General features: G+C 40.9%; 1 protein-coding gene across 5 annotated transcripts in view; it reads right to left on the bottom strand.

Annotated features, from left to right (window-relative positions):
* Positions 1–14,762, bottom strand: part of elmo1 (engulfment and cell motility 1 (ced-12 homolog, C. elegans)) — a 99,440-nt gene that overhangs the window by 33,125 nt on the left and 51,553 nt on the right. For 3 of the 5 annotated variants that reach the window (XM_065948025.1, XM_065948023.1, XM_065948024.1), the window contains 7 exons: positions 14,540–14,618; positions 13,395–13,436; positions 13,030–13,080; positions 12,400–12,522; positions 10,366–10,494; positions 8,470–8,574; positions 7,689–7,797 (listed from right to left, as the gene is read on the bottom strand). In XM_065948025.1, coding sequence (XP_065804097.1) covers positions 7,689–7,797; positions 8,470–8,574; positions 10,366–10,494; positions 12,400–12,522; positions 13,030–13,080; positions 13,395–13,436; positions 14,540–14,618 — 638 coding nt within the window. The remainder of the gene's footprint in view (positions 1–7,688; positions 7,798–8,469; positions 8,575–10,365; positions 10,495–12,399; positions 12,523–13,029; positions 13,081–13,394; positions 13,437–14,539; positions 14,619–14,762) is intronic. The other 2 variants (XM_065948026.1, XM_020631739.3) reach the window with 1 other exon arrangement.

The following is a 14,762-nucleotide window of genomic DNA, read 5'->3' as shown; positions in this document are numbered from 1 at the left end:
CAGGGCTGTGTGTGTTTTCTTGTTGCGTATGTGTGTCCATGAGTGTGCACAAAGTTAAGTGAAATGACCCAGAGAGTCACCTTGCAGCTTCACCACACGATGGCTGCACAGTGAAAAAGTGTCATCCTCACTCTAATTAGAATAACAGCATGCCCTGATGTCCAACTGTGACAAGGGGAGTGTGTGTTTGTGTGCGTCAGTGTGTGTGTCCGGCGAGCAGCGTTAGCACCATCTTTCTGGTCCAGACACAGATTGCGTGTGCAGGATGCAAAGACAGCCGGTTCACGGACATGCAAATACGGCGGGTGGATGACTTAGCAGGCTGACTGAGAGCTTCTCATGCTATGGCAATCAGCTCAGCATCAATGTACAAATACTGAAATATCTTTACAACATTTATAGTCAACTATTAAATATTCAAGTTTATAAAATAAATCATTTGTATAATCATATGTTGAGTATTCATCTTTTGAAATGAGACAGAAATGTGCTGCGTTAGCCTCTGTGGCAAAGTGTGGCAAATAACAAAAACTGTATAAAACATGGATGTAGTCAGAAGAGGCATTATGAAGCCTAACGACAGCGGCTGCCATATTGGATTCAGGAATCAAATTGGTGGAGTTAAGACTTGAAGCCTCCTGGCAAAAAGCTACATCGCCCCCCACCTGTCAGTCATCTTCATCAGTTTTATCATTACAGAGATCAGCTATTTCAGCTTTTCAGACCAAAACTGTTTTGGTGCCCGACTGTACAATTTTTTAAATTCTGCTGTAAAGATTAATGTTTTATCATGAGTACTAATGGGGATTGCTTTGCTTTTGCTGCCAGCCTCAAGTGGAGACTTGAGGAACTGCATTTCCCTTCTGCATTGGCTTAATTTTTCAACAACAAAGGTCGCCACTTAGGCAAACTGTTAAGTGCAAAGGAAGTTATCCATCTCTATTCAACTGTTTCTTTTTAAATGAGTGTTTGAACCACCACACATGTGACCCTCTCGTCACACTAGCAACACAACACAGAATAAAAAAACAACAACTTTTTAAACATGTAAAGGACACAATCGACACAGTCTGCTTTTTTCACAGGGGGCGCTAAAATGGATACAGATCAAAAGTTCCTCACAGGAGCTTTAAATGTATTTGATCATGATGTTTGAGTTGAATCTGTGAAATGGGAAATAATGAATCAGTTTTATTACATTCTGCTCACGCCAGCAGGGCAATAGCTCTTTAAATTCAAGGCTTCTACCCTGAAACTAATGATCATTAAATAAACATCATGCCAAGAGAATGAGGTCACTGAATCAATTTAAAACGAGAGATGAAAAAAAAGAAAAAACATAGTATGAGTCTGTATAATTGTGTACAAAAAATAAAAAATAAAACTATTTGGCCCCAGTACTTTGTTTGTAATTTGTTTTAATTTATTTTTAGCGTCCCACGTCTCTTAGTATCAATGATACTAGGGGCAATAGAGGCAAACAAGAAATCTGTATTTGGAGGATAAAAACAGGGAATAGTTGAAGCCTTTTTCTCCTCTTTGGTTTCTAATTATGTAACAAAAAATCGTTTTAGCGTGCAGTCCCCAACAATAGTCAAGCTGCATTAAAGGACAGAGGGAGAGCGAGGGAGAGAGGGAGAGAGGGAGAGAGGGAGAGCAGGATGGCAGATGGAGAGAGGAGAAAATGAGACCCAGGGAGTAATGAGGCGCTCCGGACTGACAAACATATCCACCGCACTCCTGCTTCCAGTCTCGTATTTTTCTCAAACCAAATAAGGCTTCTACAACTAAATCGAGCTGTGATTTTGAAATTGAAAAAAATATTTTGCAAGGACTAGATGGGGTTTTTATGTACTGCTGGTGTGTGAGTGTACATCTTGTGCAAGGCTCTTCTTCTGCCTGAGTTTAAATTTGACCAGATCTGCACGGTAGAGGCCTTTCTTGAAAAACAGCTTCAGTATTCTAAAGAGCTTGGTGGTTTTTTTTTTTTGGTGTAGGGAAGGGGGGCATGTTTATGAAAGTTTAATAGTAAATTACATCAAAGGTGCTGCTTGGAAAAAACATGAGTGAAAGGAACATAGCAGCGCTGTCACAGGCAGGGCTGGGTTTCATCCAGCGCACCACTTGAGTCTACAAAGGGTTGATGAGAGCTGACAGGGGACAGGAACATGTTTTCGAAAAAAACTTTCAAGGATGCTTAAAACTTGAGATTTTTGTGCACCAATCTGTCAAGCTCGTTGTTATTTGCACACTCTAATTAAAAAACCCTCTGCTGGTGTATGCCTAAGGCTACGAGGTAGACTCTGAAGAACGCTTCCCCTTTTACTGAAGGCTGCAACTGACAGGTTTGTGAAGTGGTTTCTGACTGCTGAATAAGATCCTCATGTCACGACTTGAGGGATACTTGGGATTCTACGCCTGGCCTTTCCTCCTCTCGCCACCCTTCCCTTCGTTCATGATTCATGGACGGAGACCTGCGGGAGGGATTAGCGGCTAAACCTTCAGACTTAACAAGCTATTTCTATTGGGACCACTTTCCAAGCTAATGTTCAGCTAACACTTATTTTTGCATACTAATGTTTGATCTCAGACAAAATTCTTATTCCACTGATAATTCATTTTGAGAAAACAACTGAAGATGATCAAAAGGGAAACAAACACATTATTAAAGGCTGATTGTATGCTGTATAATTATGAATAATTAAGCTACATTCATGATTCATTACATACATTAAGAACTACTACTCATCATAGGCTGTAAATAAACATTGATGAAGCTTGAGTGACGTCACCCATTGGTTTCTGAAGGACTGTTTTGGAAGCCTATCTGTGGCTATCTGCCATATTGGAAATGCTGACTGTATCAAACTTTGGGTGAACCTAACAACAAAGAGCTGGAGCTGAGGCGGGCCTTCAGCCTCCTTAAGTGGACACTCAAAGAACTGCAGTTGTTCGCACTTCTGTATTTGCTTCATCTTTTAACACAGCTTGGCAGTGATTTAAAAAAAGAATCAGAATCAGCTTTATTGATAAAGCATATAAAAGCATCATTATATATATATATATATATATATATGACACCAACAAGAACATTTAGAAACAATATGTTAAACTCACTCGTGTGTTCATGCTTCATCCTGTTTTGAATCATTTTCTCATGAAGACTAAAAACTGAACAACTAAAGATGAAGATGTATCGAACAGTAACCTTGAGAAGAGACACTATTTTAAAACACACACCTAAACAGAAAATACATTCAAATATTCAGACATGATGTTTTGCATTTTGTACAGTGTTAAAAAACGGAGCTGTCTGTGGTGCTGAACATGAACCTTTGTTCTGACCTTGGCTGGTGGCTCTCGGCACAGCTAGAAATATAAGCACATCATGTGACTGTCAGTCTGAAGCCTGCCCAGACCTGCCTGTACGTGTGTGTGTGTGTGTGTGTGTGTGTGTGTGGGGGGGGGGGGTGTGTGTGTGTGTGTGTCTGTACACGTAAAGCCCCTGTCTCCACTTGCGTTTAATGTGTTTGTCTGCTAGCGTGTGAGTGTTTGTGTGCGTGTGTGTGTCCACGCCTGGACCTGCCATGTCCCGCCATCCAGCCCTCCATCTCAGCGACGAGATGCCCCACAGTGAATCACCAAGCAGGGCCATTACTCAGCATGCCAGGCCCTTTTAAATAACTTCATAAATATTCTATGGGCCGGCTTAAACAGGAAAGTCGCCTCACAGAGCAAGATGCCATTAAAGTCTGTGTTCTCGCAGAAACATGGAGAGACAATTAATCTTTGTGGATCTGACGCAGGGCGAGGATAAATAGGAGACACAGAAAGGGTCTGAATTAATGGAAGAAGGTGATGGAGAGGGGAAACTGAGAGAGAGTGACACCTGGATAGTGTCATGAATTATGTAAAATCTAGCAGCACTGGCAGCTAACTCAAATAAACAAGCTCCCTTAACCCCTTTCCTCCACCAACACATCTGCATGAAAATGAGTTATCGCGACAACAACCAAAAGGGAAAATCTAAGAACATCTCCAACCGCTGAAAGGAGCAGCAGTATGGAAGATAATCTGTTGACCTGAAAGATCGGCAAAACATCTGTCGTGTGAGATTCCTCCTTCACAGTCATTTAGTTGAAATAAGATGCTTCTGCTTGTGTAATTGTGTCATTTTCGTCAAATGCACGAGACAGAAAAAGAGGAAATCATTGCAGGAAAGCATGAGAAGGGATTACAAGTCTGAGAGCCACAGATGTTCTTAAGACCCACCGAGAGAGAGGGGGAGAAGCATTAAAGAGGGAATAAAGAATGAGGGAAATTAATCTAGAAAGAGAGCTTGAAGAGGCGAAGGAGGGAAGAGAAGCAACTTCAACAGCATCCGTCAGGGTTTCATCCCCGTGAGAAAACATGAATCGAGTGTCTGGCCTCTGTCAGAGCCACACTGGCATTTCACACAGACGGGCAGAGCAAATGAGCCACTAAGACATCACTGCCGTCACCATTAATCCGCTGTCTCTTTTCTTCTGCTTTTATCCACATAGAGCAAAGCAGGGACAAGAAAAGGGGGGAACTTTATATAAAAAAAAATAAATAAAAGAAAAGCTGAAATGAACTGTTTTCCTGCACCAGGGATTTAGAGTACTTTTATAGAAACCTTTTTTCAGAAAGACAGCTATGACTTTTTAATGGAGAGCTTCAGAGTGCTTGTGTTCTTGTTGCTTTAATGAAGTTTTCGACATCCATGAGCTGCTGCGCTTCGCTGTGTTTGCGTTGCACGTTGAAACATTTAAAGGGTACAACTACCTCGGTGGCTATAAACACCTAGCTTTAGCACGCTTTGCTTCTCCTGCAGCAGTTAGGTGATTCACAGGATGAAATATTCAAATGACAGCCGTTAGGTTTTATGAAGTGCGAAACTTGATGAAGAGTCTACCTCCACGCTAACAGCTCTGTATGACAGGAAAGATATTAACAGATTTATATTTATCTTTTAGCTTTTTCAAATGAAAAAGACAAAATGTTGAGTTTTCCAAGAGGAAGAGGGGATGAATAAGGTCATTTGGATGTATTGTATATGATCAATGAATACATCTACCAAATATTATAATGGTTATACGATTTCATCCTTAAGATACGAGGATATCTGTACAGAATCCAAAGCAAGCTTTATCCAAATATTTCATCCTGGACTGAAGTGGGTTCAACCCACTGACCGACTGAAAATGTCAGCCCCATTATCTGGCACTTTCTATGAAGAACAGAAGAGAAGAGAGGGGAAAAAGCAGCTTGAAATATCAATATACCACAAATAATTCAGCACAGTTTCTAACATTACTCTGACTCAAACACCACACTATTAAAACTGATCAAACATTTCAGAGACACGCACACTCTCCCTCCAACATCGTCGTTAGCATCAGGTGTGTCATCGTTTCAAAGCTGATAGGTCAGCAGAATGATGACAGTCGGAGGTGAGCTCAGACTCATTTCTCTTCCTACTTTCATGCCCCTACATTATACCAACACACACACATAGCTTTTCTAATGACCCCTAATTACTCACAGAGCACTTACAACACCTGCCTTACCCATGTTTCACTCGCTCATATATTCATTAGTGTGTGTTCATATAGACAGGGCTAATAGGATGTGGATGAAAATGCACTTAACTCTCAGTGCAGGGTAGCTCATGACGTCTCTGAGACACACCAGCTTCGTCCCATAAGACGCATGTAAAGCTCTGCGGTGTGCGAGTCTGTCCAAATGTTCACAGGAGTTGTGACAAAGACAGATGGGGACATTATGATTTGGGGCGCCGAAAATGTAAATATATCACAATGTTGTCTTTCCTCTCCTGTCCTCAGAGACTTTATTGTGTGTGTATTCATTTTACAGCAGATGACCTACTTCTTCATATATGAATCCTGACATATCCTCACCATATGTGTGTGCTGATATTATGGCAGCAGACGGCATCTCATGCAGATCATTCATTTTATCACACAGGTTATTGATTCGCCTCATATAAACATTTGATCTGACCCTCATCTTAAACGCGTATACATAAACGCACATACACACAGTTCAAAGCCTCTTCAATATTAAATGAAGGTTCAGCCTGCTGGACTAACAGCCTCGGTAAAGAGGACAACATCCAGCTGCTGGGAATAAAACAGCTCAGAGCTCTGAGTCAAGGTTACTGCTAGGATGCAGCTAAAGCATTCAGCCTGGCAGAGACATTTTTAAACAGCAATTTCTGGGTAAGAATTTGTAAAAAGCAAACAAAAACAACGCCCTAAAAAAAGTGCATTGCATTTTCCATTTGTTTGAACAAGTTGTGTGAAGTCCTGCACTTGCACCAGCTCCACTTATTCCAATAAGCAACTCTCTCCAAAACAAAGTGTCATGGTCGATGACGATGTCCTGGCGTTCATCCTGGGTTATTTAGCTCTATTGCATAAACCCTCTTCTTTGTGCTTACAAAATCCTCAGAGATAAAGATAGTCCTAGTATTGGGGTTTGCTTAATCTGCATTTTGAAGAGAATGGGGCTGAAGTGGTATTTCTAAGAGAAACATAAAGGGGAGCCATTTCAGTCAGCTATGGGAGGAGATCCAAAGGGCATGTGCAGTGGAGTATATTTGGATATAAAATGAACGAGACACTCAAGGAAAACAACATGAGAACACTGTGAAAAAAAAAAAACACAAGAGGCAAAAGTAGAAGCACAACAACATGCAGATTTTGAAATATGGAACATCCAAAGCTCAGAGTACTTTATGAGAGATCAAGGACGACTGTCTGGTAACTGCACTTGGCAAAAATACTTGAATGTTAAAATACAATATCTGCATTCATCTTTGACTTTGCCGACTAGATGTTCCAAAGTGGACGGGGAGAAAGTGTGAGATATTTTGTGTGCAGTCTGGCAGAGATAAGAGCATATCAAAAAAAGGACAGGAAAATGATAATACGCTTAGAAACGTAAAAGTGTTACAGCACCTTCTTATCTTCTATTGAAACCTAGCCTGTTACTTTTTATTGGCAATGTTCAGAACAGATAGAATCTGGAAGACAATTCTCTGCATTTTAAAAAGAAGAGGACACCGTTCGTTTATTGAATAGAGTCTTTTGCAGACAGACTGAATAGCCTGCAGTGCAGCGAGGTCTAAATCCTGAATGAAAAACTGCTGTGAGCAGAGGAAAAGGGCACAGCAGTTTGAAACTGAGCTAAGAACACAGCCTTCATCCTAACGGGGAGCAGCGGGGGTCAGTCTGCAGCCGAGCTGAGTCCAACTCGCCCATTTAAACAAGTTAAGACAAGTGAAAAGGTCAAATCAATTTAGAGTGGACATGGGCTCTGCATCTCTTTCTCAGTACAATGCGTCTCCCAGAGGCGGTATTTATTCTGCTGAAAGGAGCCCAACAGGGCCGAGGTGCATCACTGAACTAAACAATGAACTCCCAGGAGCACAATTACTGAGTATAAAGGCTGTTTTCATCTGAACAGGATGTGTGGTCTAGTAATAATGTGCATGTTTACATTTTTGTGCACATAACAAGAGTCAGCTCTGTCAGAAAACGAGTGCCTGAAATGTTTTAATTTACTGTCTATACACTCCTTCTGAAAAAGATAAAGAAGTGAGTCGAAGAAGAACAATTAGTGAGCAAAGAGTGCAGACTTACGAAGCTCGCCCACTTTCATGATCTCACAGAGCATCTTGGTGAGCTCGATGCTGCTGCGGCCGAACGGACACTCGTGCTTGTCCTCTCGACTGCTGTTCTCCAGGACAATCTACAACAAAGACAGCAGATATCAGGATCTCAAGATCTTATGATTCAGTTCTCTTTAAAGCCTTAAAATAAATGCAGTTAAAGTGATAATGAAAACATCTTACAGTATCAGTCTGGATAAAGATGCAGATTACAGCCTCTACGAGTTGAATATTAATGAGGTATTGCATTTTGCTGCTTTCTGCCCATTCATTATAAGTGTCACCAGGTGGTAATGATGTGCATTGCTGTCTGCCTCAGGCTGTTTTTGACAGGAGTGCCAAAGACAGGAAAGCTCAGATGTATGAGGTAGGCACTTTTTAAAAGCATCTCATACATAAAAAATACGTCCAAATTACTGGGAGGTCTCGGAAGAGGTATGCTGATTCTCAATGCACTTTGAATAAATGTAAATATATTTGATATATATTTATAACCAAAGTGCCTCCCAGTTTGTCAAACTGAAGGTCATTTCTCCATAACTATCTCCATTACACGAGAAGCTTTTGGTGATAATTTGACCTCACAAATCCTCGTAACCTTCTGTTTAGAGGCCAAAAAACATTAATAAAATCTAAATGGCAAAAAAGTCCTTCTAATTATGTGGATGATCCCAGTCATTTCAGCAGCTGACGGGTTACATTTGGAGGGTGTGTTGGTGTGTCTGCATATGAAGGTGTGTGTGCATGCTCACCCTGATGTAGGAGTCCTGGTGGTGCTTGGCAAAATACAACATGTTATCCAGAGCCAGCATGCCCGGCGGGATCTGAGTGAAATCCACAGCTGGATTCACATGATTCTGACAGAGAGAGAGAGGAGGAGGAGGAGGAGGAGGAGGAGGGGTAGGTTAGTGAGACATACCCTAAACACACAATAACAAATGAGTTTTTTAGCATTGTTTGTTTTGGTATAATGAACCTTCTTAGTTCTCTGCAGCCAAAAGAAGCATTTAACAAAAGAAAACCTCAGTTACAAAGCCAACACCCAAAAAAAAGCGGCCTGTGGGTTGAGTTACTCTTTAAACGCAGACCAAAACAAACCCTGCTGGCAGGGAAATAATTACAAAAGTTCAACACATCTTTGGCAGTTATGGATTTTTTTTATGGACACTGTCCAGACAGTCATTGTTCATTTTTAGCTTTCCAGACAAACTAAAGAAGCATTTATAATTTTCTTATTCAGAGCATTTCCTGTTTCTTCCACAGAAAAAAAAAATGCCCAAAATACTCATTGAGCTATAAATGAAGCACAGATGCTTAAAATTAGGCTCTTTCTATTTCATGAAAGGCTGACATTTTGATGATGCATGAAGAAATACTAGAGTATAAAATGATAGGATTTCTATAAGCAACAAATACCAAAAAATGTGAATAAACATAATCAGTTTGCAAAACAAGCCTGCTCCCAGAGCCTCTACACCACCTCGTCGCATGCACTCTAAATATTACATGAGATCTGCTGATTAATGCTGCCCGGCTGTCACAGTTTATCATACTTAATTCCCACCAGATATTTCAGAGAATTCACTCCACTAATGATTTAATCCACAGAAACGCATGCAAACACATCAGTCTGACGCTCATCTTGAGTTTAAACAGATGAGACAGGATGTTGAGGAGGATAGTGGCGGTAAGAGGAGGGAGGGGAAAAAAGAGGATGAAAGAGGACTGGAGGACACGGAGGTCTGGCTCATCAGTTTTGTAAATCTGCCTGACAGGAAGCAGACCCACAGACTTAAAACACCCAGGCACATGCATATCTTAAAAAAAAAAAAAACACCCTCATTTTAAAGTGTGAAAACTTTTCCAGCATGTGCAAACAAATTATTTAGGCAGCAATAATGTCCATCTAGAGAAGTAAGGTTTGTATAAATGTTTCTGCAGACTGCTTTTGTGTCTGTGTGTGTGTGCAGGATGTTTAGTGTGTAACGCTGACTAAGGATTTTAAGGTGGGCTTTCACCACACTAGCAGAGACAAGGCAGCCCATTTGTCCTTATCTTCACTGAGCACACTGCAGAGAGAGAGAGAGAGTGGAGAGCCCGAACCAGCTCGGAGCTTATAACACGGCACAGAGGGGTTAGTTCAAGTTCTTGTGCTATAGTTAGACTATTGCTTACAACACAAAGACACACACAAACATACATATGCAATGTATTTAAATGTACGCTTATGGGTAGGGAGATGAAGGAATGAGAAAAAAGTAGTGAAAGAATGCATTTAGGGAAAGTGTTAGTGTGAGGAGATTAAAAAGCCTAAAGGAGGAAACACAGAATAATGGGATGTATGAGAAAGAGCCAGGGCTGACTTGAATGAAAACATCTAAATGCATTTTCATAAAGTTTAACAGTCCTTCCTCGTCTGTTTTAGCTTTATTTTTATTTTGAAGAGATAGATTGGAAGCTAAGCTTAGTAGCTTGGTGGGCTTAGTTATGAGCGACACACAACAAAATGTACTCTTTCTACTGTGCACCTCTTGCCAAAGCTGTTCTTTTCTTTCATTTGTGTGTATGAATTATGTTAATGAATTTAAATCCTTTTCATTCACACGCACATGAACACATACTGTCCGTCCAACATCTCCCCAACTCACAATGAATCCCAGCTTCTTGTAGTCGCGCGTGTACATGGACTTGCGTTTCTCGATGCTGCCGCTGTTGTTCGGCTCACACTCCACGTCGAAGGCGATCCGCCGCAGCTCAAAGATGATGTCCCTCTGAGCCTGAACACACACACGGAGAGGAATATTGAAGTGCCGCTCTTAAATCCATCTGTCTTTTCTTTCATTTATTATTCAACTTTTCTACGACCTCAGCTCTGCTGTCTGGGGGTCTCACAGTGCAATCTGGCCTTGAGCTATTTCTCTCAACTGTTTTATTACATGAAAAAGCTGGATTACTGTTTTAAAACCTGGCAGGATCACGTCCAAGCTGTCCAGGAGCTGGTGAATATAAGATTGATGGTTATTTTCTTCCAGCAGCTGCATCATGCTGTCCTGGTGCAGAATTCCTCCATGAGATGAACCTCTATGTTTACTCGAAAATATCTTATGGGGATTGCACGTTTGTAAAGTCTGAGGTTAAATGTTTTATGTAAGCAGCAACAAGTAGACAGGCATTGCTTATTAACACTGTCTAGCTATTCTATCATTTTAAAGCTCCAGTGAGGAACCTTTGATAAGTGTGGATTTTGGCACCCTCTGTTGACAAAGCCGTACACCATGTCCTGTTCTGTACATGTGAAAGTTTTGTTATATAAAAAAATCAACTCTGCTTTCAGTCTAATATATCACTGATCTAAAATCCAATCAGTGGAAAATGTCAATAAAGGCAGTTTTGACACTCTTCTTGTCCGTCATCCACCTTGTGACAGCTGTGATCACAAATCGTGATGTAGAAATAGTTAATCTTGTCGCCCATTGTCTTGATAACCTCTTGCTGTTTTTGGACATAAAAAGAGATCATTAGATTAGTTTCGTAGCCGAATAATTATTCCTTACAAGAGGTTTTTTAGAAAAAGTATCCATTGATATTTGTATTTTCTGTACCATCTAGCTCCAATGTCATCCAAACGCCACGTCATTGTACTGAGTGACATGTTCCATCATTTTGTTAACAGGAGCACTGGATGTTTTTTTTAATGTCATCCCACATTCACTGTACTGCTGTCAGAAATTCCCACAAAATGTGCATCATTCCCCTGCTGAAAACAGTCTCCATCCATTACAACATTCCTCATGTTTGACTGACATTTGTTTAAAACTTTAATGCCCTGCTGTCTTATACAGGGGGAGCGCTTTGTGGGCTGAAAAAAAGGAAATGTTTGAGGTGCTCTTTGGGTTGGGATACATACAGTCATAGAAAACTGTCTTCATCAGGAGATTATTTATTTATTACTTTATGTATCGAGATTGATTGCTTATAAAATCAATGTAGCTGTTAAAGTAAACTCCTATAAAGCATCTCTGTTAAAAACCTATAAATGCAGATATTTTTTACATACTTTATGAATCCCTGAGGGGAAATTCTGGTTTACACTCTGTGATTGTGAGACATGCTTCACACACATATAGGCCCACAATACACACACACATGCACAAACAGGACCTGCGGACATGCACCAATGGCTGATGTCAGAGTAGGGCTTCTACACACTGCTTTGAGGGAGTGCACCAGACCTGTTGGGGGGCCCAAGGGCATCTCTGCAGTACTCTGGAAGTGACCTGCTACCTCTCCAGCAACCAGATCAACTTCCATGTTTTTGGTCCACACCGAGACTTGAACCGGCGTCCCAAACCCAAGTCCCTAAAGACTGAGCTACTGTCGCCCCAAAAAGTTTGAAGCTGTAATTGAAGGGCTCATTTTTTGTTTTGTTAACATGCAATGCCTTCTGACTGCTTTTAAGTCACTTGAACAAAATGCCTTGACTGTCCATGGATATGATTTGTATCTAATGAATACAACAAACTTAGCCAAACTATTACTATTTGTTCTAAATTGCTTTTCAGATAATTATGTCCATACTTAATTTTTCTGACGTCTACCAATTAGTTAATTCCTTCATCCACTCATCCATTCCTCAATTGTTCACCAAAACCCTTCCTGCTGCATCATTCACAGCCCCCCACCTGGTCCTGGGGATCCATCTTGGTCATCATGCGGTCCTCCAGCAGGTTGAAGGTGAGCACCTGCAGCACGTACAGCTGGTGGGCCATCTCATCATTGATGGGTGTGGGGCTCCGGATCACATTCTGCACGGTGTGAAGGACAAACAGAGAATGTAGAGGAGAAGAGAGAGAGAGAGAGAGAGAGAGAGAGAGAGAGAGAGAGAGAGAGAGAGAGAGAGAGAGTAAGATATAGAAGGGAGTGGAGGTGTTAAGATATGAAAGAAGAAGGTGAAGGAGAGAGATGACGAAGTTTCGGAGGTGAGAAGGATGAGACGGAACAAGATAACAAAGGAGAATAAGAGGATTTGGGAGAGAATGATAAGGATTAGAGAGAATACGTCAGATGATGGAACAGGAGAAGCAGAATTGTATTTGACACAAGGGAGAGAGTGAAAGACGGAGAAAGGAGCACATGTGTGAGAAAGTAAGTACAGTAGATAATAAGCAGTGATGTGAGACAGAGGCAGAAGTGTCAGGTGTCATTTTCATTTCTTATATCACTCTGGTGAAAGGGACATAAACCTGAGCAAAGATAAAAAAAATAGAGAGGAGGAGACACAGAAATGGCAAGAGGGGCATCGTTAGACTTACACTGAGGATGATGGAACGCAGCTGCTTCTGGGCAAGAATGTGGGCCATCTCCTACAGAGGGAGAAACAAAAGAAGAGAGGGAGAAAGAGATGGAGAAAGAGAAATAATAATAGAAAGACAGTTAGAAAGATAGAAATGAGACACAACAATTTATCACTCAAATACTTTCATGGTTCCTTTAGCTATAATTATATATGAGAAATGAAAGAGGGGGGAAAAATGCCACTGCAAAGAAAGCAGTTCTAGGCCGGGAAAAAATGAAAAAGCCATCCCAAAAAGAATCTTAAAAAAGTAAACACTAAATGCACTTACTGATTCTTCTACAGTGCAAACTACAAAGTGTGCTAAATCAAGGGTGCACTTACTGTCAGGGGACAATTTAGGATGTCCACAATGTGCTCATCAAACTACCATATCGTGTGCAGTGAGGAGACAAAGTCAGAGACAGAGAGACGGAGAGGTGAGTGACTGAGTGACTGAGTGAGTGGATGTGGATGTGGGGAGGGGAGGGAAGAAGAGCGTCTGCGCAGGGAGGTAAAAAACAACATTTTTTTGTCAGTGGTGCAACTTGTGGAAGAAAAAAAAGGGGGAAGGTAATGGAGTCAGCAGAATGGTGGGAGACTGGGGGATCCTAATAATAGCTTTATTGATGGTCGAGTCCTCACAAACATCAAAGAATCACACATGCACAGTAAGTGTCCTTTAGAGACACAGTATTATTAGCCCCTTGCATGAATTTAAGTGTGTCGTCTGCATATAAAAGAACAGATGCTGTCCCTTTAACTTTGCATCATAAAACTGTCTCTCTGCACAAATTAAACTGTCTGCATCTTAGCAAAAGAAGAAAATAGTCACTTATAAATTATGTATATATAAAGTTACTTTAAATTTCCGGCAACCAACCACTTCAATCTGATTCAAAGAAGACCCTTGGGATCCTACAAGAAGTTCTGCAACTTCTGACTGTGCTACAATCTGTATGTGGAGTTGCTGTGAGGCTTTTCCCCCCGCAAAGCATGCCTTCAACTTCGTACACTGCATCCAAAAGAAAATCTGTGGGTTAACAGCATTTATAATTAATGTCACAGCACATCTCTGGACCCTATGGTGCTGCTATAAGGCATCATGCGATTGTCTGCAGGGCACAGCGTGGCAGAGGTGTTGGAGAGAAAAGGAAAGAGAGATGAGGGAAGATATGTGAATTGTTGTAAAAAAAAAAAAGAAAAAGAAAAAGAAAAAAAAAAGTGACTTCTGCAGAGAGGGTTGGAGTGATAGTTTGGGGAGTGGGGCATGAGGAGGTTTGCTCATTTTAAATCAACATCATTCTCCTGGATTTTACTGGAAGTATCTGCGAGAAGCATTCATAACAAAAGACACAGAAAGCACACAATACATGAATACAGTGAAACTACTGTATATATACAAATATCCCATGTAGAGTATCATGAAATGATACATGATACAATGAGAAATTATTTGATATATGCAGTATTTGTGCTGTGTCCCTCACCTGTCTCTTCTCCTCTGGAGCTTTGAGGAAGAGAGCATTGATGACGGCAATAGTGTAGGTCTGAATGTCTTGATCAGTTCTGAAATTGGGGTGAAAAACAGCAAACATGATTCTATTTCATAGTTTATAAGTGCCAAACTTTGCGGTTTGAAATGCATCATGATTGTTTCAAAGATAAGTCAGCATAATTAAAGTTCATTCAAGCAGTGTGCTGATTCGCTTA

This window comes from Labrus bergylta, chromosome 19 (genome assembly GCF_963930695.1).
Source record: "Labrus bergylta chromosome 19, fLabBer1.1, whole genome shotgun sequence".
NCBI lineage: Eukaryota > Metazoa > Chordata > Actinopteri > Labriformes > Labridae > Labrus > Labrus bergylta.
Note: the sequence above shows the minus strand (reverse complement) of the source record. Positions and strands in the feature narration are given on the sequence as shown.